The sequence below is a fragment of the Oxyura jamaicensis genome, chromosome 5 (genome assembly GCF_011077185.1).
Source record: "Oxyura jamaicensis isolate SHBP4307 breed ruddy duck chromosome 5, BPBGC_Ojam_1.0, whole genome shotgun sequence".
Classification (NCBI taxonomy): Eukaryota; Metazoa; Chordata; class Aves; order Anseriformes; family Anatidae; genus Oxyura; species Oxyura jamaicensis.
This window is the reverse complement of record NC_048897.1, coordinates 22,439,001-22,452,511: the sequence shown is the minus strand read 5'-3', so window position 1 is coordinate 22,452,511 and position 13,511 is coordinate 22,439,001. Positions and strand designations below refer to the sequence as shown.

The 13,511-nt window shown below is 43.2% G+C and overlaps 1 protein-coding gene across 1 annotated transcript in view; it reads left to right on the top strand.

Moving 5' to 3' along the window:
- The window catches only part of DLL4 (delta like canonical Notch ligand 4), an 11,774-nt gene extending 1,169 nt beyond the window's left edge, over positions 1–10,605 (top strand). Inside the window, exons 4-11 of the mRNA XM_035327108.1 lie at positions 612–881; positions 2,173–2,233; positions 2,353–2,483; positions 3,855–4,024; positions 5,099–5,318; positions 5,753–6,461; positions 7,221–7,329; positions 8,711–10,605. Coding sequence (XP_035182999.1) covers positions 612–881; positions 2,173–2,233; positions 2,353–2,483; positions 3,855–4,024; positions 5,099–5,318; positions 5,753–6,461; positions 7,221–7,329; positions 8,711–8,716 — 1,676 coding nt within the window. The 3' untranslated portion in view covers positions 8,717–10,605. The remainder of the gene's footprint in view (positions 1–611; positions 882–2,172; positions 2,234–2,352; positions 2,484–3,854; positions 4,025–5,098; positions 5,319–5,752; positions 6,462–7,220; positions 7,330–8,710) is intronic.
- Positions 10,606–13,511: the final 2,906 nt, after the last annotated feature.

Below are 13,511 nucleotides of genomic sequence, written 5' to 3'. Positions count from 1 at the left end.
CACGGCCGGCTTTATCCGACCATCAGCAGCTCGGTCCCCCAACGATATCCATCAGGGGCCGCTTTGATTCTGTCCCGACCCAATCTCCAACACAATTGCATTTCCTCCGGTTTATTTTTGGCGTGGGAAAGAAAGGAGCTCTGCGGTGAGAAAGCTGCGAGGCTGCCAAAGAGCCCCGGCCGCCTTTTCCTGTATTTTACACCTTTCTCGAATTCCGCCCTTTGGAAAGGAATAATGGCTTTGGGATGTTTTTCTGACAAGAGAGGAAAAAGGATATTCCAGCAGCACAGCAGCCCTCGCTTTGAAAAGCCTCTCTCCGCAGAGCCCCCGCAGCCTGGGTTAATGCTCACCGAGCCCGGGGCACCACCTTCATGCTCCAACCCTCCTCGTGGGGCCGGGGCACCACAACTCCCCACTGCACGCACACATCTGGGACAGGGCTTCCTGGGGCAGACAATGGTGGTGGTGGTGGGGATGGGGATGATGGTGGTGGGGATGGTGGTGGTGGGGATGGTGGTGGTGGGGATGGGGATGATGGTGGTGGTGGGGATGGTGGTGGTGATGGTGGTGATGGTGGTAGCAGGCTGCTGACACCGTCCGTTGTCCCCCAGGCTCCCAGACGCTGTCCGAGGACTGGCTCATCAGCCAGATGGCGATCCAGCGGTCGCTGGCGGTGGGCGAGGACTGGTCGCAGGACGTGCAGAAGGGCCCGCTGACCCAGCTGCGCTACTCCTACCGGGTGGTCTGCAGCGAGAACTACTACGGGGACAGCTGCTCCCGCCTCTGCAAGCGCCGTGACGACCGCTTCGGCCACTACGTCTGCGAGGCGGACGGCAGCCTGGCCTGCCTGCCCGGCTGGACCGGAGAGTACTGCACTGAGCGTAAGTGCCAGGCCGTGACAGACATCGGGTGTGTGAGGGGCCAGGCACAATGGTTCTTGCACGAGCCCCACGAGCTGTCCGGGCCCCACAGCCAGCCGTGTGGCATCGCCCCTCTCCACAGGTTGCTGGCAGCCAGCTGTGGCCTCCTCGCCTAGGTGGAGAGCGAGGGACCAGTGAAAGGCTGTGCCACCTCCTGGCTTGCAAAGCCTTGTGGCTTTTTTTTTTTTTTTTTTTTTTTTTTAAACCAGTTGGAAACAGCAGTGCTGAGGTACCAACTCCTGTTCTTACCCCTGCCGACAGAGTGGTTCCAAAGAGTGTTTATCAATACGGTGATAGGTGCTTTATATAAATAAATATAAATATATATATATAAAAAACAAACCTCCTGGCCTGTGCACTGGGCAGGCCTCTAAAGCTCGCGGGTGCCTCGGTGTATTAAAACACATCACCTGCTCCGACTTTCTTAGGCCCTTCTCTGTGCTAATCCAAGATTTACATTGGGACAGGAAGGCAAGTGAAGAGGCCTTCGAGGAAAGGCAACTCCCTAAAGCATCAGGGAACTGTTTGGTGAAGGCACCCCAGTCCCAAAAGCTTGTCCCCTGTTCCAGTTGTCAGCAGGCCCCACGATGGATGCAGTGGTGTTTGCTTGTGGCTGCAACGGTGCTCCTGCAAAACATCGTGCACCTGGCAGAGCTCGGGGCTGTGTTTTCCTGCTGACCTTTCCCCTCTGTGGAAAGCGGCATGCTGAGGACTTTGCCCCCTGTTGCTGCAGCTGCTAATGCTGTGCTGCACCTCTGCAAGCAGTGAAGAAAGCAGAGAAGGGATCTGGGCTGTTATCACTGAGTCAGTCGTACCTATTCTGAGTTAACCTGCTCACAGCTTGCCCACAGAGGCTTACACCATTTCTGCTGCCAGAGGAGATGGGGCAGGTGTTGCGCTGTCATAGCAGGAATCTTTACTGTGGGCTCAGGGTCCCGCTGGATTTTTGCAGGTTTCTGTTAGCACAGGCAGAGCCACCACTTGCTCCTTTTCTATGAGAGTTGCAAGAGTTCATGTTTGTTGTGTAAGCAGAAAAACTAAAGGACAACTTGTCAGATATTGGCTCTCCTTGTTCACTTCCTCCTGTTCCAGAACTCCTCGTACTAAGAATTTTTAAACAAAGCTTTGAAAGTGAAAAACTGGTTTTCAAAGCATATTTTTAAAAGCAGACATTCCCCCTTTTAAAAGTGTATTCTGTAGTGGCATATGTATTTACCTAAACATTCCTGCTTTTTTTATGTTCTCTTTACAGCCATCTGTCTGTCTGGATGTACTGAACAGAATGGATATTGCAACAAGCCGGGAGAGTGCATGTGAGTAGATGGCAATTGCAATCCGAACTTCAGTTAAAACAGAATAGTAATAGAAACTTGTAACAGAAACTTAAACTCTTTTCCATGTCATTAATGTTTTAATTTGACTTTTCTTTTAGCTGTCGTCCTGGCTGGCAAGGCCGCTACTGTGATGAATGCATTCCCCACATAGGCTGCCGCCATGGGACTTGTAAAACACAGTGGCAGTGCATTTGTGATGAAGGATGGGGTGGCCTCTTCTGTGATCAAGGTTAGTTCCAAATGTTGCGCTCCTGGGTCTAGACTGGGTATTCCTCAGTATGGGACTAGGGAATCTGACCCATCAGATATAGAATTAAATTTCAGTAAGGTACCTGTTGAAAGGCATCGGTATGTACTGTCTCAGACACTAGTACTTAACTTGTAGTAGTTTGGGCTGAAAACAAGCAAGCCTTTTTGGTAGGTGTTGAAAAACAACACCACCTGGATGAGTTTTGAACAGGCAAGTTTTCTGTCTTCTCAAGCTAAGTTTAATGTATTCCCTGTACAACTATAACAATTTACTAAACAGTTTCCAGCAGCAGTAAACACCATAATCTGGGTCTTCCTTATTTTGCATACAAGGAAGTTAACTCATGTGATAAGTCTGGAGCATGAGAGAAAAATCATGTAAGCAAGAATGAAAAGTACAGGTTCCATTTTAAGGTACACCAGACCACTTCCACCTATTCAACCCACTGAATCACTGAACTGTAGCCAGCTGAGCAGTCATGTCCTCAAGGCCATATATGCACTGCTGGCACTGAGATCATTAAGTGCTCACAGCAAGTTAAGTGTTTTCAAGACATTTATAGGATTAAGATGGGGAAGTCTGAATTAAGCAGGAAAAGTAAAGTTGCAGATTTTTTTTTTCTGTTTGTAGTTACCTATTAACCAGTTGTATTCCAATTAGTCTATGGTATTTATAGTGCTTATAAAGATTTTCTACTTGCGTCCTATGAACTTGTGTGCTTAACCTCTGTCTCAGATCTAAGTGAAAATAAAAAGGGCCATCAAGCTTGGCAGAGCATTTAGACAGTTTAAACTACTAACATTCATAACAAGAGAGCATGGTAAATAAACAATAAAAGATTTCTAATGTTTGTTTAAATCTCCAAGCCTAAATTTTTATTTCCTTCCTGCCTTCTCAGAATGTGCCTTGGAGCACACCTTTTAAAGATGGGGCTAATTCTTTTAGTATGTGACATGTTGTGCACAGACTGCCTGTCCATTACGCCTTGGAGCGTCTTTTTGAGAATACACACAAAGTACATTTTGGCATCCAAATCCCATTACAGCTAACAAGTTTATGCACACAAAAAAGGGAGAGTATACCAAAGCATTAAGAAAGATAAGTTTCCCAAAATTCAGAGCTCAAGTGATAGACGGAGAGCAATATGTAAAAATCCGTAACAATCTGAAACATCTGATTATTACTGATAATAATCTGAATAATAACCTCTAGTATTCCTATTAATAGCAAAATAGAAGACTTTTTAAAATTGAAAATTCTTTCTTTACTATTGACTATGGTGTTTTTTTGTATGAATGTCTTTTTCCAGCCATCAAAGACTCTTTTCTCTAACACCTGGTATCTTTGCAGATCTGAACTACTGTACTCACCACAGACCGTGCAAAAATGGAGCAACTTGCATGAACACTGGCCAGGGCAGCTATACATGTTCATGCAAACCTGGCTTTACCGGTGTTGACTGTGAACATGAGATCAGCGAGTGCGACAGCAATCCCTGTAGGAATGGTGGTAGTTGCACGGTAAGGGCATTTTAAATGTAAAGTCTTTGTGTGAAGCAAGCCCCAGTATACCTTTTCAGAAATGGTTTTGTAACAACATAATGGGAATTCGATAGTACACAGGTTCATTACTGACGCTCACAACTATCATACTGAACCCTTCCCTGGACGTGTCAGGGGAGGAAGTCTGTTACAGGAGGAGATGTATCATCTAGATTAGAACTAGTCAACTGATCCTTAGGTTTCTGTGGCAGCCATTAAGAGATCTTGGCAAGATTCAAGGTTTGTGAGGGAGCAGATCTTTAAGAAAATAAGTTTCCCAGATGAAGATTCATACAAAAATGTGCCAAGTCTGTATTTTAATAATAAATAAAATGTCTGCTTTCTGTTATGGGGCGTAGTGCCAGTTGATACAAGGAAAATCAGATGAAACACTTTCTGCAAAACAGGGTTCTTCATTTTTAGCTTTCTGTAGTCTTGTGTTTCAATGTATTTTCAGAGCCAGTCAAAGACTGATCCTACCTGTCGATAACAACTGATGGCTTACAAATATCAGATGTAATCCAATGCATGTTTTGATTAAAGCTAATGCTGCAAGACCCATCTCTCTTCTCCCAAGGCCTTGGACGTACATTATTGCAAAGAAGAGATGAGTTTTGTTGTTATCTAAGTGGTGGGACTTACCAATAGCAAAGCAAAATAACCCCCTTTTTATTAAAAAAATAAAAAATAAAAGGCTCTCATGCAGAGAATGAATGTCCTGATCACAGCTGTATAGGTTGACATCAAGCATCCCCTTAGATAGTAGTGGTGTTAGTCATGTTTTTGCCTAGTTGCCTCTAGGCTCCCTACAACTGCGTCTACTCTGCTTGTGTAGTTGCACGATTACTCCTGCACGAGGAAAACGGCCAATTCTCGGCTCTATCTCTCAGAGACCAGCCTGCAGTTATTCACTCTGCAAATGTCACTTTTGCCACAGTCAAAAGTTCAGTTCTGTCTTTTGGGACAGAACAGCACACACTGACCAAAAAGAAACGCGCAAGCAGCTATCCTTTGGTGGCGTCAAATTACAATGGCTAATGTTGTGTTTTGCAGGATCTGGAGAATGGTTATCACTGCCTCTGCCCCCCTGGCTACTATGGAACTCACTGTGAGCACAGCGCATTGACGTGTATCGATTCTCCATGCTTTAATGGTGGCACATGCTTGGAAAAAGAACAAGGGGCCAGCTACACTTGCGTTTGTCCTTTCGGCTTCACAGGGTCAAACTGCGAAAAAAAAGTAGACAGGTGCACAAGCAACCCATGTGCAAATGGTGAGTCTTTTTATCAAAAACTCTCACATCTCCTTGACTTGTTTGTGCTTTTCAGTGCAGAACTGATAGAAATCCAATCTGACCTCTACTCTTCCTCTAATACGTTAGTCTCTCCCTCATTGTATTCCACGTCTACCCTAATTTTGGCCTCTTTGGGGGAGGACTTTCACTGGCATTTTCTATGCAGGAAAAAAAATACACAAGTTTTACCATGGGATAGATGACAGAACTATGCACATTGAATTAACTTTATTACCTATTTAGAAGGGGCATATTTTTAAAGGGCGATAGGTAAGCTAGAAGGAATGTTTCAATGTGTGGTTGTTTTGTAAAATAACCTCCCTCTTCTTGAGGTAGTATAAAATGCTTACGGGCAGAGTTTTATGTTTTACTGGAGACTGATTTTTTTCTTTTATTTTACTTTTTCTCCTCAGATGGTAATTGCTTTTACCTTGGTCAGATTCGCGTGTGTCGTTGTCGGGCTGGTTTCTCTGGTCAGAAATGTGAGATAAACATCAATGACTGTGCCAGGAACCCATGTTCCAATGGGGGAACTTGTCACGACCTGATCAACGATTACACCTGCACATGTTTGCCAGGCTATAGTGGCAGGAACTGTGACATCAAAACCAGAGACGAATGTGCTTCTGGGCCATGTGAGAATGGAGGCACATGCTACAGTGGACTTTATAGTGCCAACTTTGTCTGCTACTGTCCTTCTGGCTTCATGGGCAGCCGCTGTGAATTACCAGTTTATTCAGTGCCCATTACACTTCCTCCTAAACCAGTCCCCTGGATTGCCATATCCATGGGAGTGGGGCTGGTGGCTTTGCTCATACTGTTCTGCATGATAGCAATGGTCATCAGGCAGATGAGGATGCACCCAGAGCAGGACTCAGAGACGATGAACAACCTGTCTGACTTCCAGAAGGACAATCTCATTCCAGCTTCCCAGCTCAAAAACACCAACAAAAATAAAGACCTCGAAGTGGACTGTGGGCTGGAAAAGTCAAACTACAAACCCAAGAATCATAAATTGGACTACAATCTGGTAAAAGATCTGACAAGTAGAGGGACACAGGAAGATAAATATTACAAAAGTGAAAAGTGTTTAGGAGACAAATCTCCACTCCGACTACATAGGTGAGAATGCAGTCTTCCTTGTAGTCTTTCTTCAGCCCCCCCCCCCCCCCCACCTTCATACCCATGTAGGAGCAGATGAGAAAACATGAGGAAAAAAAAAATGGGGAGATAGCATACAAAATAAACCAGAGCAAAGCCATGAAACTTGAAATAAAGTACACCTGTCATGGCCAAGTGGTATCCGTAGCTAAATGAATTAAATTGAGAGCTTGTGCAGGGTGCTGGTAGTATGTGTGCTGTGAAGGGGAATGGGAGCGACTAGTCAACTGATGAAAGTAAGAAGTATCTTTTCTTCCTCAGTTGATCTCGGAAAAAGAACAATACAGCATAGAATTATTAAAATAAGTATATTGGTTATTAAGAAAGTAAAATGATCTGCTTACTGAGAAGAAGGTTAGAGTAATAATAATTACTCTTTTCAGAAAAAGAAAATGGCAACTATTCACTAGGTCATCAGTATTCTCATACACATACTGAAAGTCCTGCCTGGGTCCTGCTTGTGACAGGTGCACTGAGGGATCTGAGGCATATGTAGCTAAATTGGACATGGCAGAAATCTAGCAAGACAGTAGCTATTCCTGACTTCCACCTCCCTAGTGTACTGTCCTGCCATCATATAGAACACATGAAACTTCATCCTCTGCCCGTCCCTCCCACACCTCCTTGGCTATCTCATTCCAACCCTCCATATTCATTGAATTTTTAGAGATAGGAGTGTTAGTAGTCAAATAACGCCCTTTTCTCTCTGCCCTGACTTAGTGAAAAGCCGGAATGTAGGATATCAGCGATATGCTCTCCAAGGGATTCAATGTACCAGTCCGTCTTTGTGATAACAGAAGAAAGGAATGAGTGCATCATAGCCACAGAGGTAAGTACATGGGTGAACAAGCATAAATTCAGAATTGGATCTGAGAAGGTTACTCAATTTCCAGGGATCCCCACATACACCCCTTCTCTTCTGTGGCTGAGAGGAGTGCCCAAGCAAACTGAGCATACAGTGGGAAAAAAAAAAAAAAAAAAAAAAAAATTAGCAGCAATAAAACCAGAGATTCTGGGTTTAGTTAAGGAGATGAAAGCACCGAATATCAACCCATAAAAATTCAGTACATCGTAGGATTATTTCCTCTTAAATAAGTAGTTAGGAAAAAAAATGAAATAATAATAGTTCATAAATCCACTGATGTAAAGCCATGTTGTTGTTGTTGTTGTTGTTGTTTTTTCCCATGACTGCTATGGGTAACCCATGTTCTGTGGAAACAGGCAAAGCTATAGATTTCCAACAGAAGATGAAAGACAACTGAATTTGTTAAGTGGATAGGCATAAAAGACATTTAAAAAGTCTGCAGTAAGATGTGGATGGAAATTTCAACCTCTTGGCATTTAAGCTCTACCTATATGTTCATGGCTGGAGCAATTTAATGCTGTTTCTTAAGTTACTGTTAAACATATCTAAATTTTGACATTATTTTTAAAAGCTTGAGAACAGTATACAAAAAAGAGGTGCCTAGAAGTGAATAATCTAAAGATTTCAAAAAAGCATCTACTGAAGAACCAAAGTTCCCAAAGAATTATCAACAATCAATACTTGTCTTTTTCAGTGAAGTCAGTCACCTTTAGCACTAGTTTCAGGTAGTTCCAGACTCCAAGAAAAAGAGCCTGCTGCGCCATATAGCAGTGGTCTGTGAAGTCAGATCTGCAGCTTTCTGTCTCCCTTGCCAGGGCGGATATCAGATGTCTGCTTGAAGGCAAGCCGGAATACAAGTCAACCAGTAATGTTAAAAGTTTAACTGAAAGGATTTTCAAAGATACAAATGTCAGTTAGACACTTCATTGCCACTAACAGACCTAAATATCGTATCTTCCTTTGAAGATCTTGCTGACCAAAGCTGGATTTACATCAGGCAAGCCCAAAAGTACTTGTATGTTCAGAATGACAGGCCCCCAAAACTTCTCTCCCCAGCACACAAGCTATTGCATTATACCAGATGCCTTTCACAGAGACTTGATACTAAGCACACAGATTTGTAAGGTTTATCCTAGGCATTTTCTCCCTCACTCCAGGTAGGGAGGCTACTCGTCATATAGATGAGTTGTTTGCTGACTATTCTCTCTCTCTGGATCCATGAATGCTGGTAGTTAAGCTGTTGTAATATCTGGCTTAAATTACTTTGGTTTGAATTACAGTTTGTTAGTTCTGCTGTACCCTGTGCTTCCTTCTCATTGGTTGTGTTACTTTTATGCCCTGACAGGTATAAGACTGAAGATCAGCCCATTTGCACCTCAGATTTGGTAATGCCAGTAGATGGACGTTCCTGCTGCATTGTTTACAATTCAGAACTGGATTGGACTGTTTTTAATTACATGCAACTTGCTGCTCTCAGGCGGAGGATGGAACTGGGTGAACTGGACAGACTGTGAATTTACTGAAAGATGCAATACACCTTTTTGTTCTTACTGCCCTTGTTTGAAGTTTGATACCAGAAATCTCATTGGCTATAGAAGAAGGGAGGCAGAGGGAAGAGAGAGGGGTTAAAATGCTTATGTTTTGACTTGCTTTTAAAAGATACTGAGGCCAGTTCCTCATGGACAGACCTGTGGCTTTCCAGAACTCTGGTTATGGGAGGTGCTGGTAGAGGAGGAGGCGCTTAACTATCACAGATGTTGCCACGGACGGAGTGAAGAAAGACACATTGCTATGCAGATAATGGATACAGTATAAATGAGGTCTCCATTTTTTTTTCCGGGTTTAAAAGTGCCTAAAATGTGTCAAGAGAATCTAAGAAGCCCAAACAGAGACTTGACTGCTCTTTCTGCAGTTACCTGAACAGTATTGGGCAGGAGTGATTGACACTTCTTGCTACACATCAATTTGCGTCTCCTCTCTCCTGCTGCATGTACTGGAGACAGTTTAAGGGGCAAGAGGAGGAAGGAAAGAGGGATACCGAATTTACGTGATCTCATCTGGTGATGCTTTGGAGAACTGATTGACCCAAGCCACAATATGGGACGGGATTTTCATGGATTTAAGCATCCAAGAAGGGAAAGTTGTGATAAGGAATGTCTACTGCCTGTTCCCCATTGATAATGAGGAGAGACACAATCCCAGTTCTATTTAAAGCCTTACAAGTGCGTTTTAAATCAATCAGCTCCTAGAACCTAAACATGCTGAGCTGTCTCAGCTGTTTTCATGCCCTTTGCACTACCAGTGATTGTGAATAGACATTACTTTTTTCTTCTCCTTCCTCATTCTCTCCCCCCACCCCCTTATTTTGACACAAAATTGGGGGTTTATGGTGTGTTTCTGAATTAGGTGCCACCTACTGCAAATAGTCTCAAAGTTGCAGCTGTTACTTTCTGAAGGAGAAGCAGCAGTGTCATCCCTGGATTTCTCTGTCTGGTTGCAGATCTCCGATTCTGTCCCTCACCCTGGTTCCAAATGCCCAATAGCAAAGCACCCACTGAGAGGCCCTCTGCCAAGACGGGTGGAGATTAGAGTTAGAAGGTCCTAGGCTAGTCCTGTTTCTTTCTTACCCCCCACTTCTACAGGGAAAAGAGGAAGCCAGCCCCTGGAAAACAGAGGCCTGCAGAAACTCTTATCTACGCATTTACAGCAATAATATTGGGCGCCCCCCTGGAAATGCCATGACAGTAATGAAATGAGACTGTGAGGTGGGGCGAAATGAGGAGGGAGGAAACAAAATCTCTGCAAAGAAACCTGGACCATGCTATCTCTCGGACAGTGATATTCCTGCCCTTGTAAATCCTGTTGTTGGACTAGCCCATCTAATGCCTTGACCTGTGCAGACAAGACTCTTCATAATGTCCACTACTGACCTTCTGCTCTGACTGTGTAGGACCATTTTGAAGATGACCTTCAGAAATCAATAATATGGGTTTTAGTTTGTCTGTTTGTAGTTTATTTTGAAGACTAGTATTTCAGTAATTTAAAAAAAAATCAGAAGCACTGAACTTTCTACGTTTTATAACATTATTTTGTATATAATGTATATTTATAATCAAAACAGAAGTGTAAATATGTTTATTACTTCTCATGTAATGTTTTTAATGTGATGACAAAGTTTGAATTTTATTTTTTTTTCAAGCAATGAAAATACTTTCCTGCTACTATGAAGTCTATTGTGGTTTGTCCTTTCACACTTCAGGTTCCGTGATTTTACGTCAGCCAAGGTTACTTGAAGCCCCAGAAGTAAGCTTGTCTGCCTGTTCCCTGCAGTCAGCCCCACATTCCATTTTGCACACCAACTGCTGTAGGCTGCTTTTATTACCATTACCTGATGTCAACAAAGTTGTTCAGCTGAGAGCATTCATCTGACAGAAACTTTATTTATGTTGTGACACTTAATATTTAAATTGCATATATATAATATATTTATTCTCTTGCTATGGAATGGGATTGAACCATCAAGAAATTTATTTTTATTAATGCTTCCCTCTTTCTCTTCTGTGGCAACTTGTGGCATGGAAGATTCAGATTTCACACCATTTCAAGGTGGCTGAATAAATGTGCAGGCTTGGGGTTCACTTACAGAACAAGATATGATTTCTATTTGTTTTTAATCCCCTGTCTTTAAATGCTTTCAGTAAGACCCAAATCTCGCCCTGCTCAGGATCTATATCTACACTTGCAAAGCTGTATCCTTGTTTGAGCGGGACGGGTAGGATTTGTCTTCTGCTCACAGGACTGGAGGGAGTTTCAGGCCTTCTCCCTTCCCTGTGCTACATGAAGAGCTGTGTCCTCCCAGGGCATCCCAGAGTCATTATCCTCCCTAGCCCTTTCGGAGGATGTTTCCACGGAAAAAGTGTAATAAACATGCTTGTATAAAGCACTCCCTGCAGGTTTAGTAGCCTTTGAAATGCACACATTTACAGACAATTAGATCTCCCACTAGATCAGCTAGGTGCGATACAGCCAACATCTGAATGCACAAAAGCAAAAACTATAAGAACAGGAAACCACCGCTGCTCTATTTTAAAACCAGGCACTTTTTTTTTTTTTTTTTCTTCCTGGTGTTGACAAAATGCCAAAAAAGCATCTTAGTGTTGGATGCCTTTCATATCTTTCCCAAAACAAAATCTAACCAAAACTTGCTAGTTTTGAAAACATATGTAAATAAAAATGAAACAACAACAACAGACATTAACAGAAGAACCACAACAAATTTGTTTTAATTTTTCATTAATATACGACAAATAATGGTTTATAAGAGTCCTTCTGAGTGTATTGCTAAGGTTACATAAATGCTATTTACTTTGGATGGTTTTGTTTCTCCCTCTTCAGTTCTTTTCTTAGCGAAATTAACTTTCAAATGCCAATCAATTTCCTTGGCTACCATAAAAATAAACTTAAGATGAAACTCAGAAATAAAGCGCCACCTCCCCCTCCCCAAACATTCACCCTGTAGAGCAAATTATGAAAAACAAGCCATTGACAAAAAGCCGAGCAGATGCTCCCTGCTTGCAGTCCTTCCTCGGCAATGTGAAATAAACCCAACAGATGCCTCTCTTAATTGAGCACATGGATTACATACACACATGCACTCTGTCCTGCTTAAAACAAAACACACACAAAAATCAAACAAGAAAATAGCCAGAGAACTCTTCCCAAGCCCAGGCAAGCAGGAATGCTAAGACCAAAAAAGACTCAGCTCTTCCTGCTCAAAACAAGACAGGAAACTGCATCTATAGACTGAAGGGAGTTGAAATCCATTAAAACTCGTGGACCTGATTATGTAGATCCCACAGGGTAAAGCAGGTACAACACATGCCTTTGTGTATCCACAGAGGAGAGAGGAAAAAAAATAATGCATCAGCTTACAAGGAAATCTGTGAATATTTACTGGAGGCAGTACCGCACTATGCAGCTACCAGAATAGATCACAGATCCTACACAGGAAAAACAGGAGCTGTGCCTGCTTCCACACAGGAGGAGATGGAAAGCATATGTGTATCTACGCACGTGTGCACATCCCCAAGTCCTTGCCAAAGAAATTACAAGCAAATTAGCTGAATACATATTATGACCTGGGTTTAACCCACATCTTCAGCAAGAAGTTTCCTTGCCCGGGACTGCCGTGCACTGCCTGCTCACCAGCCTGCCCTGAGCTGAGCACGTCTCACAGCGCATAAACTCACTAGGAGGAGCTCTGCAATCCTTCTGGGCTGTACAGGCTCACCTGAATTTCAGACATTCCCCTCGAGGACCATGGATGATGCCAGGACTGTAAATGCACTGACAAATAATGCCACCGAACAAGCTTATCGGAGGTCTCAGACCCAGCTGTGGACCAGCACTTCTCTTAACACCATTTGTCTCAGCTACGGCAAGCTGCACTGAAACCTGGCTTTCAGTTATAAAGACCACACAACTTCATTAAAAAAATAATAATAATGTGAAAAAGCACCAATTACAAGAATGGACTCCTGACTATGAGAAACTGGTGTTTGCTCACATTAGTACTCAATACAAACTATTCCAGAGCTTCTCACTGGACTGACTGATGGGGTGCTGCTCCATGCAGCACTTTGCTTGAGTTGTTCAGCTCCATTCCTTCATCCTTTACCTCTTTAAACAGTTCACTTATTAGGGGAAACGGACGCCGGGCTATACCCGTAACTACAGCACCCACTGGTGCCGAGACAACACGCAGCAGCACCGCACTGATTCAAACGCAGCACAGGGCACAGAGTTTAGTTAGTGAGTGTAGAAAAGGGATGCTTGTAGAAACTGTGCTTGCTACAGGACCTGCCTGAAATAGGATAAAATGCAAAATGCGTTTTGTCATGCACAGTGCTTGTCCAGCAACAGCTAGCTACAGCGCAACTGCGAACATTCAATCCAACAGATGAAACCACCTCTGTAAAAACACATTTAAAATACTTGCACCGCTCCTCTGGCTTTTTTCATTCGCTCACGGCAAAATGAGGAAGGCATAGCAAGCCACCAACAAGCCCGTACTATAGCAGCTGAAGTGAAAGTTATGTATCTGTGTCTGCCTTATCTCACATGCCTGATCCATGAATGCATACTGT